Source organism: Dendrobates tinctorius, unplaced genomic scaffold (assembly GCF_039654945.1).
Source record: "Dendrobates tinctorius isolate UK_male_01 unplaced genomic scaffold, ASM3965494v1 ptg000023l, whole genome shotgun sequence".
Lineage (NCBI taxonomy): Eukaryota > Metazoa > Chordata > Amphibia > Anura > Dendrobatidae > Dendrobates > Dendrobates tinctorius.
Window position 1 is genome coordinate 7197465 of NW_027361691.1, and position 23311 is coordinate 7220775.

Consider the following 23311-nt stretch of genomic DNA (forward strand, 5'->3'; position numbering starts at 1 on the left):
TCATGACTGCCATGACCGCTGATGACCTACAATACAGGCGCTTCCCTCCTTGGGCGCCGAAGTTGTTAAAAGGTTTTTCTGTTTTTACAAACCCCCTGCAGTTTATTAAAAAAAAATCTGTGGTTTGGTCGCCCTCCCAGGGCCCTGAGTCTCCGCCGCTGCTCCTGGTGTCTGTAATTGTCTGCAGCACTGACGTGACATTGACAGCACTGCAGCCAATCATCGAGCTCAAGGTCATGTGTGTTGAGTGTGTAAGAAAAGCCCCCAACATACATTCTAAATGGGTCCTCGGGGCTAAATTACGGTAGACTGTCTTTTTATCCTTGATTTAACTGGTAAATGTAAAAACAAAAACAAGTTTACTGCTTGGTGTACGTGTTTTATTTTTTTTTAGGACTCTATGGTTTTCTGATGTACCTTTAGACCATTAACGTTCATGTCTGGAGCTTTTCGTGGTGTATATGTGGAACAGAAGTCAAAAGCATGTTGAGAACAGAAGATCCTAAATGGGGAGGCATGAAAACAAAGTATATGATAAAGTAGCCGAGGTTTACTCTGGGAATTAGCATTATCCACATGAAACACAAAAGTGAATTCAAGTATTGCTAAATAAATGAAACTATACCTGTGACTTTCCATAATAAGCTGTATTGTGTGTGTACATGATGAATGAAACTATTTCTGGCCATTATATGACTTGAATCCTGCATTTTGCACCATTTTCCCCTGTGCAGGCTCTGTAAATTTTCAGTTGTTTTGTCGACATTAGCTACTATAATGCCTCCCATACATAGCACACAAAAACATGAGGGATTCCTGGTCTCCTGTCTCCATGTAAAACATATTCAAAAGCAGCAGCTTGGAGGACATTATACTGCAATACTGAGCAGTGTGGCTGTGAATTCAGCTTCAGGGTGAGAGCATCATTACAAGCAGCAGCACAATCTGTATTTCCCTCTGTTTGTGCTGTAACTTTGTTCCTTCCCTCTCTGCAGAATTCACTAGGCAAATATAATCAAATCTCCATACACAGCACAAACAGAAAAGAGGGATCACTGCTCTCCTGTCTCTGTGTAACACATGTTTAGAAGCTACAGCAGCAAGGAGGATATTATATTGCAGAACTGAGCATTGAAACTTGTCATGGCTCAGGATGGGATTTCCTTCTCCGTCCTGGGTTTGTTGGAGTTAACTCTGCATGGCCTCCCTTTGGTTTGGGGAGGGCTATTTGTACTCGCTCTGGTGCTGGGCTCTGTGTCAGTCATACTTCCGTTCTCAGCTGAGCAGCTGACCCAGTGACGCTGGTGTATACCGTTTGTTCCTCTTTGTGCTTGTTCTGTGTCTGCTTGGTGATTCTGTACTGCTGTTATATGTCCGGTTCTGACCTTTGGCTCAGTTCTCTGAATTCCCTCCTGTCTATGCCCATGGTTACCGCGTTCCTGTCCGGTTTCTGACTTCGGCTTGAAGTGCACCATCCTTCTATCTCATCCCTAGGCTCCTGTGTTACCCTCCGGTTACTGATCTCTGCTTGTCCGCCAGCTCCCGCTTTAAATTTCTCTCCCGTACGGGAGATAGCTCCACCTCCGGCCACTCCCCCCAGTGGTCACGTGTCTCAGGTCCTGCTCTCCTGTGGCTCGCATTTAGCTGCGGCCACACACTCTGACTCTAGATTGCTGCCTCCCTCCTTACTCCCCCCCCAGTGTTCATCACAAAACTGTAAAATAAGCACTGGTGTGATGTAAAACACTAAGAAGTCAAAGCTTGGAGAACTAAATATTGTAGCAATGAGAGGTGTAACTGTGAATCCAGCTATGGGATGAGATTAACACTTGAAGCAGCAGCACAATCTGTGTTTCTCTCTATCTGTTCTGTGACTTTGCTCTTTCCTTTCCTACAGATTTCAGTAGGCAGATGTAATCTGCTTCTCATACACAGCACAGACAGACAAGAGGGATCACTGCTCTCCTGTCTCTATGTAGCACATGTACAGAAGAAGCATTGAGGACATTATAGCAGTACTGAGCAGTATAAGTGTGAATCCAGCTCCAGGGTGAGATTAACACTAACAGCCAGAATACAATCTGTATTTTCCTCTGTCAGTTCTGTGACTTTGCCCCTTCCCTTCCTGCAGCCTTCAATAGGTAGATGTAATATGCTACCCATAGACAGACAGCACACACAGACCAGATGGATAACTGTTCTCTTGTCTCTCTGTAGCACATCTACAGAAGCTGCATGGATGATATTATATTGTAGTATTGAACAGTGAAGCTGTGAAAGTAAGCATACACATGGAGGACATTATTGAGCAGCATAGCTGTGAATCCAGCTCTGGGGTGATATATACACTAGAAGCAGCAGCATAATCTGTGTCCTTCCTCTGTCTGTCCTGTGATTTTGTTCCTTCCCTCTGACGTAATCTGACCTCTCAGTGAGCTGGCGGTTCATCTTCTTTTGACCAAGACAGATTTTATTAAATACATGTTTCAACAAATAATGTGTATAACTCTTCAAGCTAGACAATATACCACACTACCCGAGATCCTCAGTCCCAGGTTAAAGAATAGACACGTGCCTTAATTGTGCTTAAAGTATAGAACTTTTATTTAAACATGCATTAAAAAAACTCTCATAATAAAAATGAACAGGGATTGCCCAAAGGTAGTCAGCATGAACAGTGCAGAAAATACTTATATGGATTATAGAGGTTATACTTATAGTTCAATACAAGTTACAAAGGAAACACAAATATTAAAGGGATTGTCCACTACTAAAACAATACCTTCTTGAATTAAATGTCTGGCTTATCATCACCTCCCGACGCGTGTCGGTGCCGTTCCAGCGGTGTCAATAATGAAGGGAAGTGAGCAGCTGTCATCACGTCGGCAATGTCATTGATTCCACCAGAATTGATATATTAATATTTATATTGTCTATTAAAGTTTCCCTTTGTGAAATGTAGGTTTTTTCTTTTTTTTTGTCTCATAGGAAATATTTCAAGTATGGAAGCTTGCTGGTCGGGTTAAGTGCCGCGACTTCTGGATTTTTGAGTAGCCAGATATTCAGACAAACCATGAAGGTCAGACGTGGCTTCCTCGTGTCCTCATTCATCGTCACCAGCTTGCCCCTGTTCCAGACCACATTCTTATATCAGCTTGCTATACCCAATGCCATCATGTCTGGTAAGGAATATTTATCACATATATGACTGTATACCGGGGGCGTCACAGCTCGGAATTTGGACTTTTTCTGCTGCGGAGATGCATGTGGATACTTGACAGGTTTTCTGTCGAAATTTGCAGGCAGCGGCAGCAAAGTAGATGAGTGCAAACTCACTTTGCAGAAAAGTGACCTGCTCTCGTTTTTTCTCCCTTGGCTATATGAGGGCTTGTTTTGTTTTGTTTTTTTTGTTGCAGTTTAAATTAATTTTACCATATAACGTACTGAAAAAGGGGGAGAAAAAATACCAAATGGGCGGAAATTGGGAAATAAAAGAGTAATTCTGCCTTTACACTTTGGATTTGTTTTTATAATGTTCACTTTGCAGTAAAAAGGGCAGAGGAACTTTGTTCCATGGGTCAGTTCTACTATGGCGTTACCAAATATATGACATGTATATAATTGGCACCCGGGTGCTGACCGTTTTTTACTGTCTAATGGGTAAGAGACGCTTGGAAAATGCATTTATATATTTTTTACATATCAGAAAAACAGATGTTACATTGATAGTAAAAAGAGACATATGGGCCGAAAATTAATAAAATGCAGGAAAAAATACAGAGATTAGAACTGAGGTCTTCAGTGAGGCTTTAAAGGGGTCGTCCGGTCTTTTGTTAAAAGTCTGCAGACACTGTGTGTGACTGCAGACAACAGACACTATGTGACTGCAGACGACACTGTGACCGCAGATGACACTGTATGTGACCGCAGACAACAGACACTATGTGACTGCAGACGACACTGTGACCGCAGATGACACTGTATGTGACCGCAGACAACAGACACTATGTGACTGCAGACGACACTGTGACCGCAGATGACACTGTATGTGACCGCAGACAACAGACACTATGTGACTGCAGACGACACTGTGACCGCAGATGACACTGTATGTGACCGCAGACAACAGACACTGTGACTGCAGACGACACTGTGACCGCAGATGACACTGTATGTGACCGCAGACAACAGACACTATGTGACTGCAGATGACACTGTATGTGACCGCAGATGACACTGTATGTGACCGCAGATGACACTGTATGTGACCGCAGACAACAGACACTATGTGACTGCAGACGACACTGTATGTGACTGCAGATGACACTGTATGTGACCGCAGACGACACTGTATGTGACCGCAGACGACAGACACTGTGACTGCAGACGACACTGTGACTGCAGACGACACTGTGACTGCAGACGACACTGTGACTGCAGACGACACTGTGACTGCAGACGACACTGTGACTGCAGACGACACTGTGACTGCAGACGACACTGTGACTGCAGACGACACTGTGACTGCAGACGACACTGTGACTGCAGACGACACTGTGACTGCAGACGACACTGTATGTGACCGCAGACGACAGACACTATGTGACCGCAGACGACAGACACTATGTGACCGCAGACGACACTGTATGTGACTGCAGATGACACTGTATGTGACTGCAGATGACACTGTATGTGACTGCAGATGACACTGTATGTGACTGCAGATGACACTGTATGTGACTGCAGATGACACTGTATGTGACTGCAGATGACACTGTATGTGACTGCAGATGACACTGTATGTGACCGCAGACGACACTGTATGTGACCGCAGACAACAGACACTATGTGACTGCAGACGACACTGTGACTGCAGACGACACTGTGACTGCAGATGACACTGTATGTGACCACAGACAACAGACACTATGTGACTGCAGACGACACTGTGACTGCAGACGACACTGTGACTGCAGACGACACTGTGACTGCAGACGACACTGTGACTGCAGACGACACTGTATGTGACCGCAGACAACAGACACTATGTGACTGCAGACGACACTGTGACTGCAGACGACACTGTATGTGACCGCAGACGACACTGTATGTGACCGCAGGCAAAGCTCTATGTGGCCGCAGGCGACACTCTATCTTGCTGCAGACGACACTACATGTGACCGCAGGCGACACTCTACCTTGCTGCAGACGACACTACATGTGACCGCAGACGACGCTCTATATGGCCGCAGGCGAAGCTCTATGTGGCCTCAGGCGACGCTCTATGTGGCCTCAGGCGACGCTCTATGTGGCCGCAGGCGACACTCTATCTTGCTGCAGACGACACTACATGTGACCGCAGACGACGCTCTATATGGCCGCAGGCGAAGCTCTATGTGGCCTCAGGCGACGCTCTATGTGGCCTCAGGCGACGCTCTATGTGGCCGCAGGCGACACTCTATCTTGCTGCAGACGACACTACATGTGACCGCAGACGACGCTCTATATGGCCGCAGGCGAAGCTCTTTGTGGCCTCAGGCGACGCTCTATTTGGCCGCAGACGACGCTCTATATGGCCGCAGGCGACGCTCTATGTGACTGCAGACTTCTGAATTCTCACGGCATTAGCACCACACACTTTCATGATTCTCCGGTGTCTGTGGTGAGAGCAGGCGGTCATGTGACCACTCATAAGAGATTTGCATACTCCTAGCCACATTTCGACTAGACGTGCACAGTCTTGATCAATTCACTTCTATTGAGCGAGCCCTAGCACATTTGTAGATATGTGGCCGGAAGCAGACAAATCGCATACTAGCCATTCATGTGAATATCAGGTCTTGCTGCTGACAGCGTGCGCTGTGCACACTGTGAGGATTCAGAAGCCTGCAAACTTCTAGCAAAGGACTGGACAACCCCTTTAAGGTTGCCAGTGTTTTTCACACAGACGCATTATGTTCTATGGGGCTATTTATTTCTGCTATTCACATATCAGAGGTTTTTTATGACAGATGGTTTACATTAAAACCAAAATAAAGACTTCATGTTTTGGGTGCGACTTGCAGACCAAACTTAACCATTCAAGTGAATGGGTCTATGAAAAACAAAATAGATAGCACACTGACACCGTCCGAGTTGCGTTCTAGTCCTTTTCACTGTTTCCTATATGAAACATTGCAAACCTTAAGCAGTTATATGATAGAAAAAAAAAATTGGATGACACACAGACCACAAACTTTTTTATATCTATCTATCTAGATAACTCATGTACCAGACATGAAATGCCATTTATAAAAAGTATATACAGTCATGACTCAAAGTGTTGGCACCCTTGTAATTGTTTGATAATGTGATGTATTTCTCCCAGAACATTATCACGTATACACGTTTTTCTTTTGTGTGAATTGAAACAACACAAAAAAGAGGGAAAAGTGGCAAATTGGACATAATTTCACACAAATCCGCTAGAACAGGCCGGACACAATAAATTGTTGGCAGCTTTCCAAAATTGTGGGTAAACAACTTTTTTTCAAGCATGTGATGCTCCTTCCAACTCACCTGTGGCAAGTAACAGGTGTGGGCAATATGAAAATCACACCTGAAACCAGATAAAAAGGAGAGAAGTTGACTCAATCTTTGCATTGCATTGTGTCTGTGTGTGCCACACTAAGCATGGAGAACAGAAAAGGGTGAAGAGAATAGTGATGAGTGAATGTGCTCGGATAACATCTTATCCGAGCGCGCTCGGGTGTTACCAGAGTATCTTGGGCGTTCTTGTATATTATGTTCGAGTCCCTGCAGCTGCATGTTTTCTGGCTTTTAGACAGCCTCAATATATGTGTGGATTCCCTAACAAACAGGCAATCCCCACATGTTCATGCTATCTAACAGCCACAATTCATGGAACCGCAGGGACTCGAACGTAATAAACTAGCACTCCCAGATGGTTGGATAAAGCGTTATCCGAGCACGTTCGCTTATCACTGGAAGAGAACTGTCTGAGGACTTGAGAACCAAAACTGTTGGAACAACATCAACAATCTCAAGGTTATAACAAAGAAATGAACACAGTACCTACAGTCAAATATGGTGGAGGTTCAAAGATGTTTAGTGTTTTTTTGTTGCCTCTGGCACTGGGTACCTTGACTGTGTGCAAGGCATCATGAAATCTGAAGATTACCAAAGAATTTTGGGTGGCAATGTAGTTCCCAGTGTCAGCTGGATTTGCGCCCAAGTCATGAGTCTTCCAGCAGGACAATGACCCCAAACATACTTCAAGAATCCCCCAGAAATAGATGGAAACAAAGCACTTAAGAGTTCTGAAGTGGCAGCGAGTCCAAACCTAAAGAGTCCAATTTGCCTTTTTTCACAGTTTTTTTATGTTGTTTCAATACACACAAAGGAAATAAACGTGTAAAACAAAACGTGTAACTGCAATGATTTTCTGGGAGAAATACTTCATTTTCTGGAACAATTTCAAGAGTGCCAACATTTTCAGCCATGACCTCCGTCCGATGAGTCCTATCCTACTGCACATACCTCTCTTGAGCTATCAGTCTACAGTTAAATGGACAAGCATATCTCTCCCCGGCTAGTAGATTAGAACCCATCAGAGGGAGGTCACATTGCCGTGGTTGATGGGCACACATGAATTGGCCAATTTATGCTCTAAGAACCTTCATTTTTGTAAGTACATCTTACTGAGTAATAAGACAGTTTACTGTAGATTCAATGTCTTCAGTGTTTGCATATATATTGGCTCATATAAAGTGCTGCTGTGATTTTCATATATATATATATATATATATATATATATATATATATATATATATATATATATATATATATATATATACACACACACACACACACACACACACACACACACACACACACACACACACACACACACAGTGCTTCTCAGCAAATTAGAATATAATCCAAAAGTTAATTTATCTCAGTTCAATGCAAAAAGTGAATCTCCTATATTCTATAGAGTCATTACACACAGAGTGATCTATTTCACCTGTTTATTTCTGTTAATGTTGATGATTATGGCTTACAGCCAATGAAAACCCAAAAGTCATTGTCTCAGTAAATTAGAATACTTTATAACCGCAGCTTGAAAAATTATTTTAAAATCCGACATGTTGTCCTACTGAAATGTATGATCAGTAAATGCACTCAATACTTGGTCGGGGCTCCTTTTGCATTAATTACTGCATCAATGCGTCGTGGCATGGAGGCGATCAGCCTGTGGCATTGCTGAGGGGTTATGGAAGCCCAGGTTGCTTTGATACCAGCCTTCAGCTCGTCTGCATTGTTGGGTCTGGTGTCTCTCATCTTCCTCTTGACAATACTCCATAGATTCGCTATGGGGTTAAGGTCAGGCGAGTTTGCTGCCAATCGAGCACAGTGATACTGTTGTGTGTACACCAGGTATTGGCACTTTTGGCAGTGTGGACAGGTGCCAAGTCCTGCTGGAGAATGACATTTCCATCTCCAAAAAGCTTGTCGGCAGAGGGAAGCATGAAGAGCTCTAGATTTCCTGGTAGACGGCTGCGCTGACTTTGGTCTTGATAAAACACAGTGGACCTACACCAGCAGATGACATGGCTCCCCAAACCATCACTGATGGTGGAGACTTCACACTAGACCTCCAGCAGCTTGGATTGTGGTCTCTCCACTCTTCCTCCAGACTCTGGGACCGCGATTTCCAAATGAAATGCTAAATTTACATTCATCTGAAAACCACACCTTGGACCACTGACAACAGTCCGATTCTTTTTCTCCTTGGCCCAGGTAAGACGCTTCTAGCGTTGTCTATTGGTCATGAGTGGCTGACACAAGGAATGTGACACTTGTAGCCCATGTCCTGGATACGTCTGTGTGTGGTGTGAAGAAATGACTCCAGCAGCAGTCCGCTCCTTATGAATCTCCCCCAAATTTTTGAATGGCCTTTCCTTAACAATCCTTTCCAGGCTGCGGTTATCCCAGTTGCTTGTGCACCTTTTTCTACCACACTTTTTCCTTCCACTCAACTTTCCATTAATATGCTTGGACACAGCACTCTGTGAACAGCCGGCTTCTTTATTAATGGCCTTTTGTGGCTTCCCCTCCTCGTGGAGAGTGTCAGTGACTGCCTTCTGGACATCTGTCAGGTCAGCAGTCTTCCCCATGATTGTGGAGTCTACAGAAACATACTAAGGGACCTTAATAAACGCTCAGGAAGCCTTTGCAGGTGGTTTTTTGTTAATTATTCTAACTTACTGAGATAATGACTTTTGGGTTTTCATTGGCTGTAAGCCATAATCATCAACATTAACAGAAATAAACACGTGAAATAGATCACTCTGTGTGTAATGACTATATGAGTTTCACTTTTAGTACTAAAGAACTGACTTTTTTGATGACTGAGTGCTCCCTCTGTTGGTAGCTTATTTCCCTGAGTCCAAAAGGAAAGTTGTAAAATCCCACCGTGCCGGATACTTGTGTTCCCCGACATCATCTGTTAGGGGAGAGTTGGAGGCCCCCCATACACATTAGACCGTCAGACAATCCCGTCAGCTGCTTCAGCAGACTGTAAAATGACATGTATGAAGGCCTTAACAAAACATAACATTTTATATATATTTTTATGTAATGATGGTATTTTTCTTTTTAATGTACTTATTTTTACATTTGTTTTTTTTCTGCAGTCCTAGAATTAAATGTGACCACTGATCTATTGCCCTGTAATACCTCTGTATTGCAGTGTACTCTGAGCCAAATTGGAGTACAAACATGGGGCCCTGATATATACCGTACACTTGCTGCGGATGATCTGGGCATTGTCCCTGTGCAGCAGTTCAGTGTCGACGGTAGTCGTAGCCAGTGCTTGGTGCGGTGGCACGAATGGGTTAAGTCCAACTACTGTACAAATTATATATTAGAACAAGAACATTACGTCCTTGCAGCTAAAATGCCGCGCACCCCCTATGGCTGCACAGTGGTCAGTAATCACGTGTGGTCGCACCCCTAGGGGTTCAGTAGTATGCATTTTAATGTTTAGGTTTATTTTTTCACTCCACCCTACAGGTAAGATGAACTGTTCCCTATGTAACACTATACGGGGTACCTGCATCGGCGCCATTGTCGGGGGTCTGGGTTCAGCATCCTTAGCTGCATTACTCAGCACAGCATACTTTCTCAAGTAAGTAATTAGCCAAAGCTGACCTCTGTAATCTCGTCTTGCTTTCCAGTATTCAGAGAGCAAATTATGTTGTTGTGTGTATCCCATGATATACGAAGTGGCGCCACCTGGTGTTCATTAGATCAGGCAAAACAGATTTATTGAGCCTGTTTAGTGATTACTGTTAAATATAAGCTATAGCGCCCCCCTGCTGTTCTTTTCATACTTATCAGTCCACCGCCGGTGGTCAGTAGCTCAGTCCCAACCGCTGGCTCCTCTTGTACACGGACTGTAAAGTGATTGATGCAATCTTGCATCCAGACGGTAGAGCGGTTTCATCGCACCGGCATCGGGCACATCAGGTGCCTATTCCCATAAAGAAATCTTTCTCCTACGTTTCCTTTAATGCTTTCTTGAGCTGGCAATTTTTTTTTTATTTGTTCTTTTAGGGTTTTTTTCCCCTTCCTTTCTTCTGAGATCTGCATTTTTTTTATGCATTCACGTGCTATCACTTATTTTTAGAGCACCATTGATTCCACGGTGCTGTACATGAGGGTGGAGGTTACATACAAAACACAGAAATTACAGTGAGCAAATAGTGACAGACAGGTACAGAGGGGAGAGGACCCTACCATTGTGGGCTTACAGTCTAAAGGATAATGGGGGAAGGAGACAGTAGGTTGAGGGCTTGTAGCAGCTCCGGTGGTGGTGAGGTGGTAGTGGAGTTCATGCAGGCTGTAGCTTTCTAGAAAAGATGGGTTTTCGAGTTCTGTCTGAAGGATCCGAATGTGGTGGAAAATTGGACGTGTAGGAATGCAGAATTCCAGAGGATGAGGGACACTCAGGATAAGTCTCGGAGGCGATTGGGTGAGGAACAAATAAGTATGGAGAAGAGGAGGTCTTGGGAGGCCCGGAGATTACGTGTTGGAAGCTTTCAAGAGATAAGTTTGGAGATATACGGCCGAGACAGATTATGTACGTCTTTGTAGGTCAGTGTTAGTAGTTTGAACTGGGTACATTAGGGAATCGGGAGCCAATGAAGAGACTTGTAGAGTGAAGTATTGAGGAGGGAGATGAGTTAGTTGGGCATCAGTTAAGGACGAACTGGAGAGGAGCGACAGTGTTAACAGGGAGGCTACAGAGGAGTATGTTGCAGTAGACGAGGCGGGAGATGATGAGGGAACACACTTAATATTTTAGTATATTCAGCGGCAAGGAAAGAACAAATTCTGGAAATATTTTTGAGTTGGAGGTAGAAAGAGCTTGGATGTGCTGTTTGAAGGACAGAGCAGACTCGGGGGGGGGGGGGGGGGGGGGTTGTGACTCCGAGGGAGCCAATTTCCAGTACTGTAGAAAGTTTGATGTCATTCATTGTGATAGATCAGGTACGGAAGATACACAAGATGGAGGAAAGATGAGGAACTCAGTTTTGTCCACATTGAGCTTTAGGAAGTGTGATGAGAAGGAAGATATGGCTGGTAGACGCTCAGGGATTCTGGACAGCAGAGAGGTGACGTCTGGGCCGGAGAAGTAGATTTGAGAGTCATCTGCATACAGGTGGTACTGGAAGCCATGGGACTTTATGAGTTGTCCCAGGCCAAGAGTATAGATGGAGAAGAGCAGGGGTCCTAGGACAGAGCCTTGAGGCACACGCACAGTGAGGGCAGGATGAGGAGGTAGTGTGGGAGAGGAGGACGCTAAATGTGCAGTTAGAAAGGGATTAGGAGATTCAGGAGATGGCGAGGTCTTTGACGCCAAGGGAAGAGTGGATCTGTAGTCTGAGGAAGTGGTTGATGGGAGCTTTTTTTTTTTAGGACAAGTTGTAGGTTTTGCTGACACCATTTTCCACACAGTGCGCTGAAAACTGTGTGAAAAAAAAAAAAAAACACAATTCACCCCATTGTTTTTTAGGTTTTTGTTTTCACGACTTTCATTATTTGGTATAATTGAGCAGGCAGCGTGATTCTCCTGGTCAGTAGGATGACTGAAATGCTAAATTTTTATATACTTTTAGAGGTTAAAAAAATTCTGTTCTTTAAAAAAAAAAAAAAAAGTACCACAATTTTCTGAGGCCTTCATTTTTAAATATTGTCATTGCCAGAGCTGTATGTTGGCTTTTTGTTTGCGTGCCGAGCTGTATTTTTTATTGGTACCAGTTTAGGGTTCATACAGTAGTTTAATCGCTTTGTATTGCATTTTCTGGGAAAGTGCTGTGGCCAAAAAAAGAGCAATTGTTTTTTTTTTTATTCTATTTTTTTTTTTTTTTTATTGTTCATGTGCAGGCCAATATCCCCCTCTTCCTGACCAAACACACACTAAAACTAAAAAAAAAAACGCTTTGCGCTCTAATATTATGCAATCATTTAGTGCTCATCTGAAAAAATTTTCTCAGCCGAGATCAGATTTCAGCATGTTGTGAATGTCTTCGTTTATCGGCAGAGACTCGCCATGACAAGTCAAGGACAATGCAATTTTTCCACACCCATCTCATAGGAAACTCTATATTTTATATACCATACATATATATATATATATACAGTATATGTGTGTGTATATATATATATATATATATATATATTATTCATTCATACTTTAAAAGATGTCATGGAGTCCCCCTAATTTTTATTAACCAGCTGAGGGAAAGCAGACAGCTGGGGAGGTGACCTTTTTCACTTCCGTGCTACACACTGCAGGAGTGTACTCTGTTCTGGCTATCTTGCTGAGCGGTCACATCATGCCACCGCTCAACAAACTACCCGGATGTAGCAGAGCTGGAGTTCTTCATGGGACAGAATTGCATAGGGATTATCTGTGGACAGGTGAGGAATATGGTGGTTTATTTATACAGTAATAAATGGGGAAAAAGAAGGTCAAGGAATATTTAAAATAAAGGATTTTATTTTTTGTGTCTACTACATTTTACTACGTTACTAATGGGGGTGTCTTATAGACGCCTCTCCATTACTAACCCCTGGGCTTGATGGAAGCTGCCAATACAAAGCTGACATCAATACTATTACCCCCCTTTTGCCATCGCACCAGGCAAGTAGGAAGAGCAAGGCTAAGCGCCAGAATTGGCACATATAAAGGATGCACCATTTCTGGGGTGGCTGAGGGCTGATATTTTTAGTCTGGGAGGTGACTAATATCCATGGCCCCTTGCTAGCCTAATAAAATCAACCCGCAGCTGTTGTGAGTTCATTCTCTGGTTCACCAGTTGTGAGTTCTCTTTGCAGACTCCCTCTGGTGGTAACAGGAGGTAGAAAGGCTGATTTGATCGGTGGAGATCTGCCACCTGAGAATGAGGATGACGATTGGATCTCAGGAGTCTCAGATTGGATTTAAGACAGCCGACGCCCTATTCAGTTGCTAGTGATTCCTTCTGGCTTGTAAGCTCTTGGTTTTCAGCTCTGTTCCAGTCATCTAAAGCTAGGTTTTTCTGCTAATGTTCACACTTGATTTTGTTGGTCTATTCAGTTTTTTGGTGTGGTCAGCCTGCCCCTGCTGGGGGCTGTGCTGAATTTCCACTCTTATCAGTATTTTGCCAATTGGCTTTTTGTCCCTTACTAGTTCGGTCTATTTTTGCTGTCTCAGAATATTTCAGAGTGCTGATATAGTGGGAGAAGTCTAGTGACTTCAGGGTTAATTTTGCTATCAGAAGTGTTGGACATGATTTTTGTAGGGTTTTTTGCAGGTTGCAGACAATGTCTTTCCTGTCTAGTTAGTTTGGGCCCCATCATTTGCTCAGCCTATTTTCCTACCTGTGTTTGTGCCTTCATCTTGTTTCACCGTCAATACATGTGTGGGGGCTATCTATTCCTTTGGGGTCTGCTCTGGGGCAGTTAGTTTTCCCTTTTCTTGCTTTAGGCTTATTTAGTCCTCCGGCCGTGACGAGGCGTCTAGGAACATCGTAGGTATGCTCCATGGCTACTGCTAGTTGTGTGGTAAGATCAGGGTTCTGCAATCTGCATAGTTACCAACCTCTCTGGTTTTCTGTGACTTAGCTTGTTTTGGTTTTTTTTCTCCTCGGTGACCCATTCATAACAGAATCACCAGCCATACCGCAGATTCTAGGGTACTCAAAAGCAGGAAAAAGTTGTTAAAAAAAAAAAAGTGTCAGAATTTTTTTTATATATTTTTTTCCTCTTTTTTCTCTGGGGCCGTAGGAGGATTTTTTTTTTCTTTTTTCTAATGGAGATTAAGCGATTGTCTGATCGTGTGGAGCAGCTGGCTGCTGAAATGCAGGGAATTTCCACCTACCTCATTCAGTCACATGCTGCTGAACCTAAGATCCCTACTCCTGATGTGTTTTCTGGGGATCGGTCTAAATTTCTGAATTTTAAGAATAATTGTAAATTATTTCTGGCCTTGAAGCCTAACTCATCAGGGAGCTCTGTGCAGCAGGTTAAAATTGTCATCTCTTTGCTGCACAGCGATCCCCAGGATTGGGCTTTTTCTCTGACACCTGAAAATCCTATTCTGACTAATGTGGATGCATTTTTTCAAGCCTTGGGGTTGTTGTATGATGAACCTAATGCTGTTGATCAAGCTGAGAGAACCCTGTTGGCATTAAACCAGGGTCAGGATTCTGCAGAGTTATACTGTCAAAAATTCCGAAAGTGGGCGGTCCTTACTACATGGAATGATAGTGCATTGGCAGCTCTCTTTCGGAAGGGTTTATCAGAGACCGTAAAAGATGTTATGGTGGGATTTCCTGTTCCCTCTGGTCTTGACGATTCTATGTCATTAGCCATTCAAGTTGATCGGCGTTTACGTGAACGTAAAACTACACGGGAGGCGCTGCCACCTTTTGAACAAACGTCTGAACCTATGCAGTGTGATGGGGTTTTGTCTAGGGTGCAACGTCGGGAGTTTAGAAGGCGTAATAAGCTGTGTTTTTTCTGTGGAGATGCCTCTCATATTATTTCTGTCTGCCCAAAACGAGAGAAACGTTTTGCACACACATTTGCTGTGGGCAGTATACAGTTTTCTTTTGGCAATTACTCTGATCTGCTCCTTAGCCACGTTTTCCACGAAGGCTTTTGTGGATTCAGGAGCAGCGTTGAATCTGATGGATTTGGACTTTGCTAAACGTTGTGGTTTTTCCATGACGCCGCTGCGGACGCCTATTCCTTTGAGGGGTATTGATGCTACTCCTTTGGCGGAGAATAAACCTCAGTTTTGGACCCAGGTGACAATGCGATTTGCCACAGACCACCAAGAAAATTTTTGGTGCTGCATAATCTGCATGATACTATTGTTCTGGGTTTTCCTTGGTTGCAAACTCATAATCCAGTTTTGGATTGGAAATCTGTGTCTGTGGTGAGTTGGGGTTGTCAGTGTGTTCTTAGTGACGCTCCTGTTTTCTCCACCTCTCCTCAGTCTCATATTTCTGATTATCTAGCCGATTTTTCTGATGTATTTAGTGAGACTGAGTCTGCGTCTTTGCCTCCTCATAGGAGTTATGACTGTGCAATTGAGTTGATGCCTGGGTGTAAATTTCCTAAGGGTCGGCTTTTCAACTTATCTGTACCCGAACATGATGCTATGCGATCCTATATTAAGGAGTCATTGGAGAAGGGTCATATTAGACCATCCTCGTCACCTTTAGGTGCTGGGGTTTTTTTTGTGGCCAAGAAAGATGGTTCATTAAGACCGTGTATTGATTATCGTTCCCTTAACAAGATGACGGTTAAATATCAGTACCCGTTACCTCTGATGTCTGATTTATTCTCCAGAATTAAGAGTGCCTTCTGGTTTACTAAGCTTGACCTCAGGGGGGCATATAATCTTATTCGCATCAAGCACGGGGATGAATGGAAGACGGCGTTTAATACTCCGGAGGGACATTTTGAGTACCTGGTGATGCCTTTTGGGCTCACTAATGCCCCTTCTGTCTTCCAGTCCTTTATGAATGATATTTTCCATGACCTTGTGGATAAGTTTTTGATCATCTATCTGGATGATATTTTGATCTTTTCTAGTGATTGGGATTCTCATGTGGAACACGTCCGGACTGTGTTCTGGATTTTGAGGGAGATTTCCCTGTTTGTTAAGGGATCGAAATGCCTCTTTGGTGTACAGAGGATTTCATTTTTGGGATTTATCTTGTCTCCATCGACTATTGAAATGGACCCGGCCAAGGTACAGGCCATTTATGATTGGGTTCAGCCTACTTCTTTGAAGGCCCTCCAGAAGTTTTTGGGTGTTGCTAATTTCTATCGTAAATTTACAGGTAATTTTTCTGGTATTGTCAAACCACTGACTGATGTGACCAAGAAGGGCGCTGATGTGCTGAATTGGTCTCCTGAGGCTATCTCAGCATTTCAGGAGCTTAAGCAGAGATATACTTCAGCTCCAGTTTTACGGCAACCTGATGTCTCACTTCTATTTCAGGTGGAGGTAGATGCTTCTGAGATTGGTGCAGGAGCTGTTTTGTCCCAAAAAGACCCTGTGACTTCTAAGATGAATCCCTGTGCCTTCTTTTCTCGAAAGTTCTCCCCATCTGAACGCAACTATGACGTGGGGAATCGGGAATTGTTGGCCATGAAGTGGGCATTTGAGGAGTGGAGACATTGGTTGGAGGGAGCTAGACATCAAGTTGTGGTCCTCACCGATCACAAGAATTTGATTTATCTGGAGTCGGCCAAACGCTTGAATCCTAGACAGGCTAGATGGGCCTTGTTTTTCACGCGTTTTAATTTTGTGGTCTCTTTTCTTCCGGGCACTAAGAATGTTAAGGCAGATGCCCTTTCTAGGAGTTTCTTTGCCGATTCTCTTAGTGTGACCGAGCCTACTACCATCCTAGGTGAGGGGGTAGTTCTTTCTGCCATTTCGCCCGATTTGAGACGCACCCTGGAGAAATTTCAGGAGGATAAACCTGAGTGTTGCCCTATGGGAAAATTGTATGTTCCTGACCAGTGGAGAAAGAGAGTGATGTCTGAAATTCATTGCTCCGCATTGGCTCGTCATCCAGGTATTTTTGGTACCAGAGATTTGGCGAGTCGGTCCTTTTGGTGGCCTGCCTTATCTCGTGATATTTTGTACAGTCCTGTGGGACTTGTTGTCGGTCTAAACCCTGTTCTCGTTCTAGTGGGTTGCTGATGCCCTTGCCGGTGCCCATAGAGGCCATGGACCCATATCTCAATGGATTTTATTTCTGATCTTCTTGTCTCGCAGAGAATGACTGTTATCTGGGTGATTTGTGACTTTCGAAGATGGTCCATCTTGTACCACTCCCAAAGTTGCCATCTTCTGCTGAGTTGGTGCCCTTGTTTTTACAACAGGTGGTTCGGTTACATGGGATTCCTGAGAATATTGTGTCCGACAGGAGTCCAGTTTGTTTCCAGATTCTGGAAAACCTTTTGTTCCAATCTGGGAATTCAGTTATCCTTCTCCTCCGCGTTTCATCCCCAGACCAATGGACAGACTGAGAGAACAAACCAGACCTTGGAGTCTTGAGATGTTTTATATCTGCTGATCAGGATGATTGGGTCTCATTTTTGCCCTTGGCCGAATTCGCACTGAACAATAGAGCTAGTTCTGCCACTTTGATGTCACCCTTTTTCTGTAATTTTGGGTTTCATCCTCGATTCTCTTCAGGGCAAATGGAATCTTCGTCCTGCCTAGGTGTGGACGCTGTGGTTAAGAGAATGCAGCAGATATGGGACCAAGTAGTGGATAAGTTGTCACTCTCTCATTGATCCCCGGTTTAAAGTGGGTGATATGGTTTGGTTGTCTTCTAAGAATATTCCTATGAAGTTTGCATCTTCTAAATTTAAGCCAAGATTTATTGGTTCTTATAAGATTTTGGAAATTCTTAATCCTGTTTCGTTTCGATTGGCTCTTCCAGTTACGTTCAAGATCCATAACGTTTCACAAATCTCTGTTGAAGAGGTTTGTTGAGCCAGTGGTTCCTATGGCAGCACCTCCTGACCCTGTGTTGGTTGAAGGCAATGTGGAATATGAGGTAGAGAAAATATTGGATTCTCGTTTGGTTAGACGGAGACTCCAGTATTTGGTCAAATGGAAGGGTTATGGTCAGGAGGATAATTCTTGGGTCTCTGCTTCCGATATTCATGCCAGTAGATTGGTTCGTGCTTTTCACCGGGCCCATCCTGATCGGCCTGGTGGCGTGGATGAGGGTTCGGTGACGCCTCCTCAAGGGGGGGGGTACTGTTGTGAGATCATTCTCTGGTTCACCAGTTGTGAGTTCTCCTTCCAGACTCCCTCTGGTGGTAACAGGAGGTAGAGAGACTGATTTGATCGGTGGAGATCTGCCACCTGAGAATGACGATTGGATCTCAGGAGTCTCAGATTGGATTTAAGACAGCAGACGCCCTATTCAGTTGCTGGTGATTCCTTCTGGCTTGTCAGCTCTTGGTTTTCAGCTCTGTTCCAGTCATCTAAAGCTAAGTTTTTCTGCTAATATTCACACTTGATTTTGTTGGTCTATTCAGTTTTTTGGTGTGGGCAGCCTGCCCCTGCTGGGGGCTGTGCTGAATTTCCACTCTTATTTATCAGTATTTTGCCAATTGGCTTTTTGTCCCTTACTAGTTCGGTCTTTTTGCTCTGTCTCAGAATATTTCAGAGTGCTGATATAGTGGGAGAAGTCTAGTGACTTCAGGGTTAATTTTGTTATCAGAAGTGTTGGACATGATTTTTGTTGGGTTTTTTGCAGGTTGCAGACAGTGTCTTTCCTTTTCTGACTAGTTAGTTTGGGCCCCATCATTTGCTCAGCCTATTTTCCTGCCTGTTTGTGCCTTCATCTTGTTTCACCGTCAATACATGTGTGGGGGCTTTCTATTCCTTTGTGGTCCGCTCTGGGGCAGTTAGTTTTCCCTTTTCTTGCTTTAGGCTTATTTAGTCCTCCGGCCGTGACGAGGCGTCTAGTAACATCGTAGGTACGCTCCACGGCTACTGCTAGTTGTGTGGCAAGATCAGGGTTCTGCAATCTGCATAGTTACCAACCTCTCTGGTTTTCTGTGACTTAGCTTGTTTTGCTTTTTTCTCCTCGGTGACCCATTCATAACACGCAGCTGTTTGCCTAGCCTTTGCTGGATATTTATTATAGGGAAGTCAGTAAACGCTAAGTATACCGCTACGAGATCACATTAATAGCCTGGAAAGCTCCATGTGCATTACCCCATGCCCAGACTCTAAACATCAGTCCCCAGCTTTCCCTCAGCTGGTTAATAAAAATTAGGGGACCCCACACCATTTTCTTTTACGTATTTAATTACGTGCTAAATACATGTACAGTAAGAGCCACTGCACCAATTCTGTCTCGATTACATCTGCACATCTATATCTAAGATTGTTTTATTAGTAAACTAGCTTGAAATGACAGAATTACTGTATGTAAAAGCTGATGTTAAAACCGCATTACATACAGATGCAAAGTGAGAAAAATTGCATTGTACTTGCAAGACACATCCTACTTTTCAGTAACATCGGACCACTTTTATTTATGCTGATGAGTGTGAGCCCTGCAGTAGTACACCACATTCAGATTGGGATTTTACTATCCCTGCACTATGTTGACGCGCAGTATTTTTCTGTATCCTAAACTGCTTTTGTCGGCAGTAAAAACGCAGGTTTTTGCTGTGTTTTGGGTGTGGGTGACAAGTGATGTGCCCACTCTACATGTTCAATGCAGGTTTTATTAGTAGTGTGTTTATTTATGTAGTTTTATTCACCAAATACACAGGTGCATTTTTTTTTTTGGGTGTGAAAAAAAAAAAAAAAATGCTGTACAGAGTTAAAAAACCCCAAATAAGTGTGCACACAAGATGTCTGAAACCTCAAAGCTTTTGATTGCACTGTGAAATGCAGCTGTTCTGGAAAAAAAAAAAAAAACCCTCGCGACAGCAAACAACCTGTGTGTGAACATAGCCCTAGGTGCAATACGCTGTGCTAAGCCCCTGGGATGAGAGGACGAGTGCTAAAAATGGGAATTGGCAAAAGTTTGTGCACCCCTGCTGTAGTGGATCCAAGCGGGCATAATTTTATTTTTGTGAATGTGTTGTAGCATACAAGGGAATGCTGGGTCTGTGCTGGGACAGACTCCATTCACGTTGATAAATTCCTTTTTACCCCCTTATACAGGTATGACAAGAGGCCGTTTCCAAATAACCTCTTCCGCTTTTCCATTAACCTCTACAAACCCGCACTCCTGAAACTGAAGTATTTCTTCCTTTTTCAAACCCTTTTCTGCATGGCGATCAGCGCTCGTTATTACGCCGTATATGAGAAGATGCTGATGATCCCTCCTCAGCCGGAAGAGGTGCAGAAGTAAATGCGGCAGTCAGGATTGCAATCTAACTTGCATGTTTTTTCTTTACGGCTCTTTTGTATTGTTGTATTCTCTGATGGGTTTTGCCCCAAATTCTTCAATATGCTACAGTCAATTAGGATCAACATTAAAAAAAAGTCTTTAACCTGTTTTGTGACTTCTAGGACTCCCCCCCCCAAAAAAAAGAAAAAAAATGTATATTCTGCTAAAATGTCACAAAATCTGATCTAAAGTTTCAGGTGTGAGTGAATTAACAAAGAGCACATTTCCAAAAAAAATGTGCAATGTTCTTCCCTTAATGGCCACCAATGTCTTTTTACTGACCTGAGATATAAGAGAATAGCCTCCTCATACAGGCGACAATCCAGCAGCTGTCCACTCTAGCTGACAACTTGCTGCATCACCAAAATCAGTGTTTGCACCGTCCATATCTGTTTAAGCCCTGAGGCTATGTGCACACGATGCGGATTGGTCTGCGGATTTTTCCGCACGGATTTTGCAAAATCTGCATGTCAGAAGACCTGCGGTTTATCTGCGGATTAGCCTGCGTGTCTATTACCTCTACAATGGAGGAGATGGAAAACCGCAGCGGAATCCGCAGAAAAGAATGACATCTCAATTCTTTCTGCGGATTGCAAACCGCAGCAAAAAACGCGTGGAAAATTCCGCACCGTGTGCACTGCGGTTTCCATAGGTTATAATGGTACTGTAAACCGCAGCAGATTCTGCTGCGGATCCGCAGGGCCAAATCCACAGCGTGTGCACATACCGAGATGCTGCTGTAAAAAGCAGCTACATCATATAAATGGTTAACAGTGGGTGAGGGCTTCCTATTTAACGCTATCGTCACCCAGAGATCATGATTGTGTGGTGCTGATGTTTGCCATGGCAATTCATGGACAAGTAAGTCTTACAGCCTGCCGGCTGTTATAACATGTTCAGAAGTTAGCGACATTTAGGTGGCAAAATTCACTCATTTCTGTCATGTCACTTTGCATTAATTCCTGAAAGTCACTTGAATGGTTAATAAACTACCTGACTGCAGTTTTCAATATGTCGAGAGGTGCAGTCTTTAAAATGGTGTTACATTTGGGGTTTTTCCACTATATAGGACCCCCTGTTGAAGAATTCCAGAGTTATTACCACGTAAAGTGACACTGGTCAAAAAAAAGTTTGGCCCAGTTCCCTCACACTCCAGCAGGAGGGGATCCTAGAAGCAGGACCATCACCAATCAGACAAGGCCGTGTCTTGAGGGATTTGTCCTTCTCCAGTCTCACATGAAGCGACCATCTCATCCTGCAGCTGCACAAACCCATTAGGAATCTGTCCGCCCCACATTGCCTTCCCATCTAATACACAAATGCAGCAGAACAGGGTCATTGATGCCCCTTTGGTGTGGGCCACATGCCTCGGAGCAATGTTCCATCCTTCTGATTGACAGCTGTGAACACGTGCGCTCACATCCCTCCCTCCTGCTAGAGGGAATGCTGCCTCTTCGATAATGTGGTGCCAGATCGGCTACAATCCATGGCCGGCAGCAGGTAAGAGGCAGCACCTTTGCCTCTGTGCAGGACGATGATCTGCAAGTCAGTTGGCACCAACGCCATCTATAACCCTCTGTCTGATCTCTTCAGCCCAGATTTACTACCACTTCGTTTATCCAAATGTAATGAGTGCTTGTAAGATGCCTCTCCCTCACCCCTGGAGTGATTATTTTTTCTAAATTTAAATCCAGATTTTGTTTTTCAAAAGGTTCTTGTGTATGTGATTGCCAGGTATAATCTATAACGCTAGCAGAGCCCAGTACTTGTGGACGATCCATGGAACTAAAATCAGAAATCCTGCCTCTCTACATAGAAAAGATGGGTGCGCTCGGAGGATGGCACGCACCTCTTTATAAATTTAGCACATTTTAGGCAGTTCTTGTGATGGAAATTAAAATCTACACCTACTTGACGCAGCATACACTTGAGCTATAATATGTACAAGTTTCCGAGAAATTTAAAACTAAAAAAAAAATAAAATAATAATTGTCACTCTAAATAAATCCTTAGGACTAATGACCAACTCCTCCAGCCTAAGGACAACCCTTGACTTAACACAATGAGAATTATGTAACTCACCATATTTTTTGGATTATAAAATGCCCTCTTCCCCCAAAGCATTAGGCTGTGTGCACACGTTGCGGAATCTGCTGCGGATTTGCCCAAATCCGCAGGTAAATCCACTTCGACACCTGATCATGGAGCAGGTGCCAAACCGCTGCAGAATCTGCACAAAGACGTGACATGCTGCGGTTTTAAAACCGCAGAAATTTCCAGTGTGCACTGCGGTTTTTATTTTTCAGCGACCTAAATGATACTGTACACCGCAGCAGAAACTGATGCGGATCCGCAGTAGAATACGCAATGTGCACACGGAGATTCCAGTGCGGATTTTTCAGCGCAGATTTTGCTAAATCCGCAGGTAAAATGACCTGCGTTTTACCTGTGGATTCCTATAGTGGAAGAAATGTAAAACCCTAAGGGTCTGTGCACACGTTGCGGATTGCTGTGCAGAATTTTACACACAGAATCCGCAGGTAAAATAACCTGCGGTTTACCGTCAGATTTAGTACGGATTTTGCCTGTGTTTTTACACCTACGGATTCCTATAGTGGGGAATAGGTGTAAAATCCGCAAAGAATTGACATGCTGCGGAAAATAAACCGCTGCATTTCTGCGCTGAATTTTCAGCAGCATGTGCACAGTGGTTTTTGTTTTCCATAGGTTTACATGGTACCATACACCGCATGGAAAACTGCTGCAGAGCCAAATCCGCAACGTGTGCACATACCCTTAGTGAG

General features: G+C 43.7%; 1 protein-coding gene across 1 annotated transcript in view; it reads left to right on the forward strand.

Moving 5' to 3' along the window:
* Positions 1 to 21517, forward strand: part of TMEM126A (transmembrane protein 126A) — a 31828-nt gene extending 10311 nt beyond the window's left edge. The window contains exons 3-5 of the mRNA XM_073569206.1: positions 2989 to 3182; positions 10078 to 10192; positions 20279 to 21517. Coding sequence (XP_073425307.1) covers positions 2989 to 3182; positions 10078 to 10192; positions 20279 to 20468 — 499 coding nt within the window. The 3' untranslated portion in view covers positions 20469 to 21517. The remainder of the gene's footprint in view (positions 1 to 2988; positions 3183 to 10077; positions 10193 to 20278) is intronic.
* The last annotated feature ends 1794 nt before the right edge of the window (positions 21518 to 23311 follow it).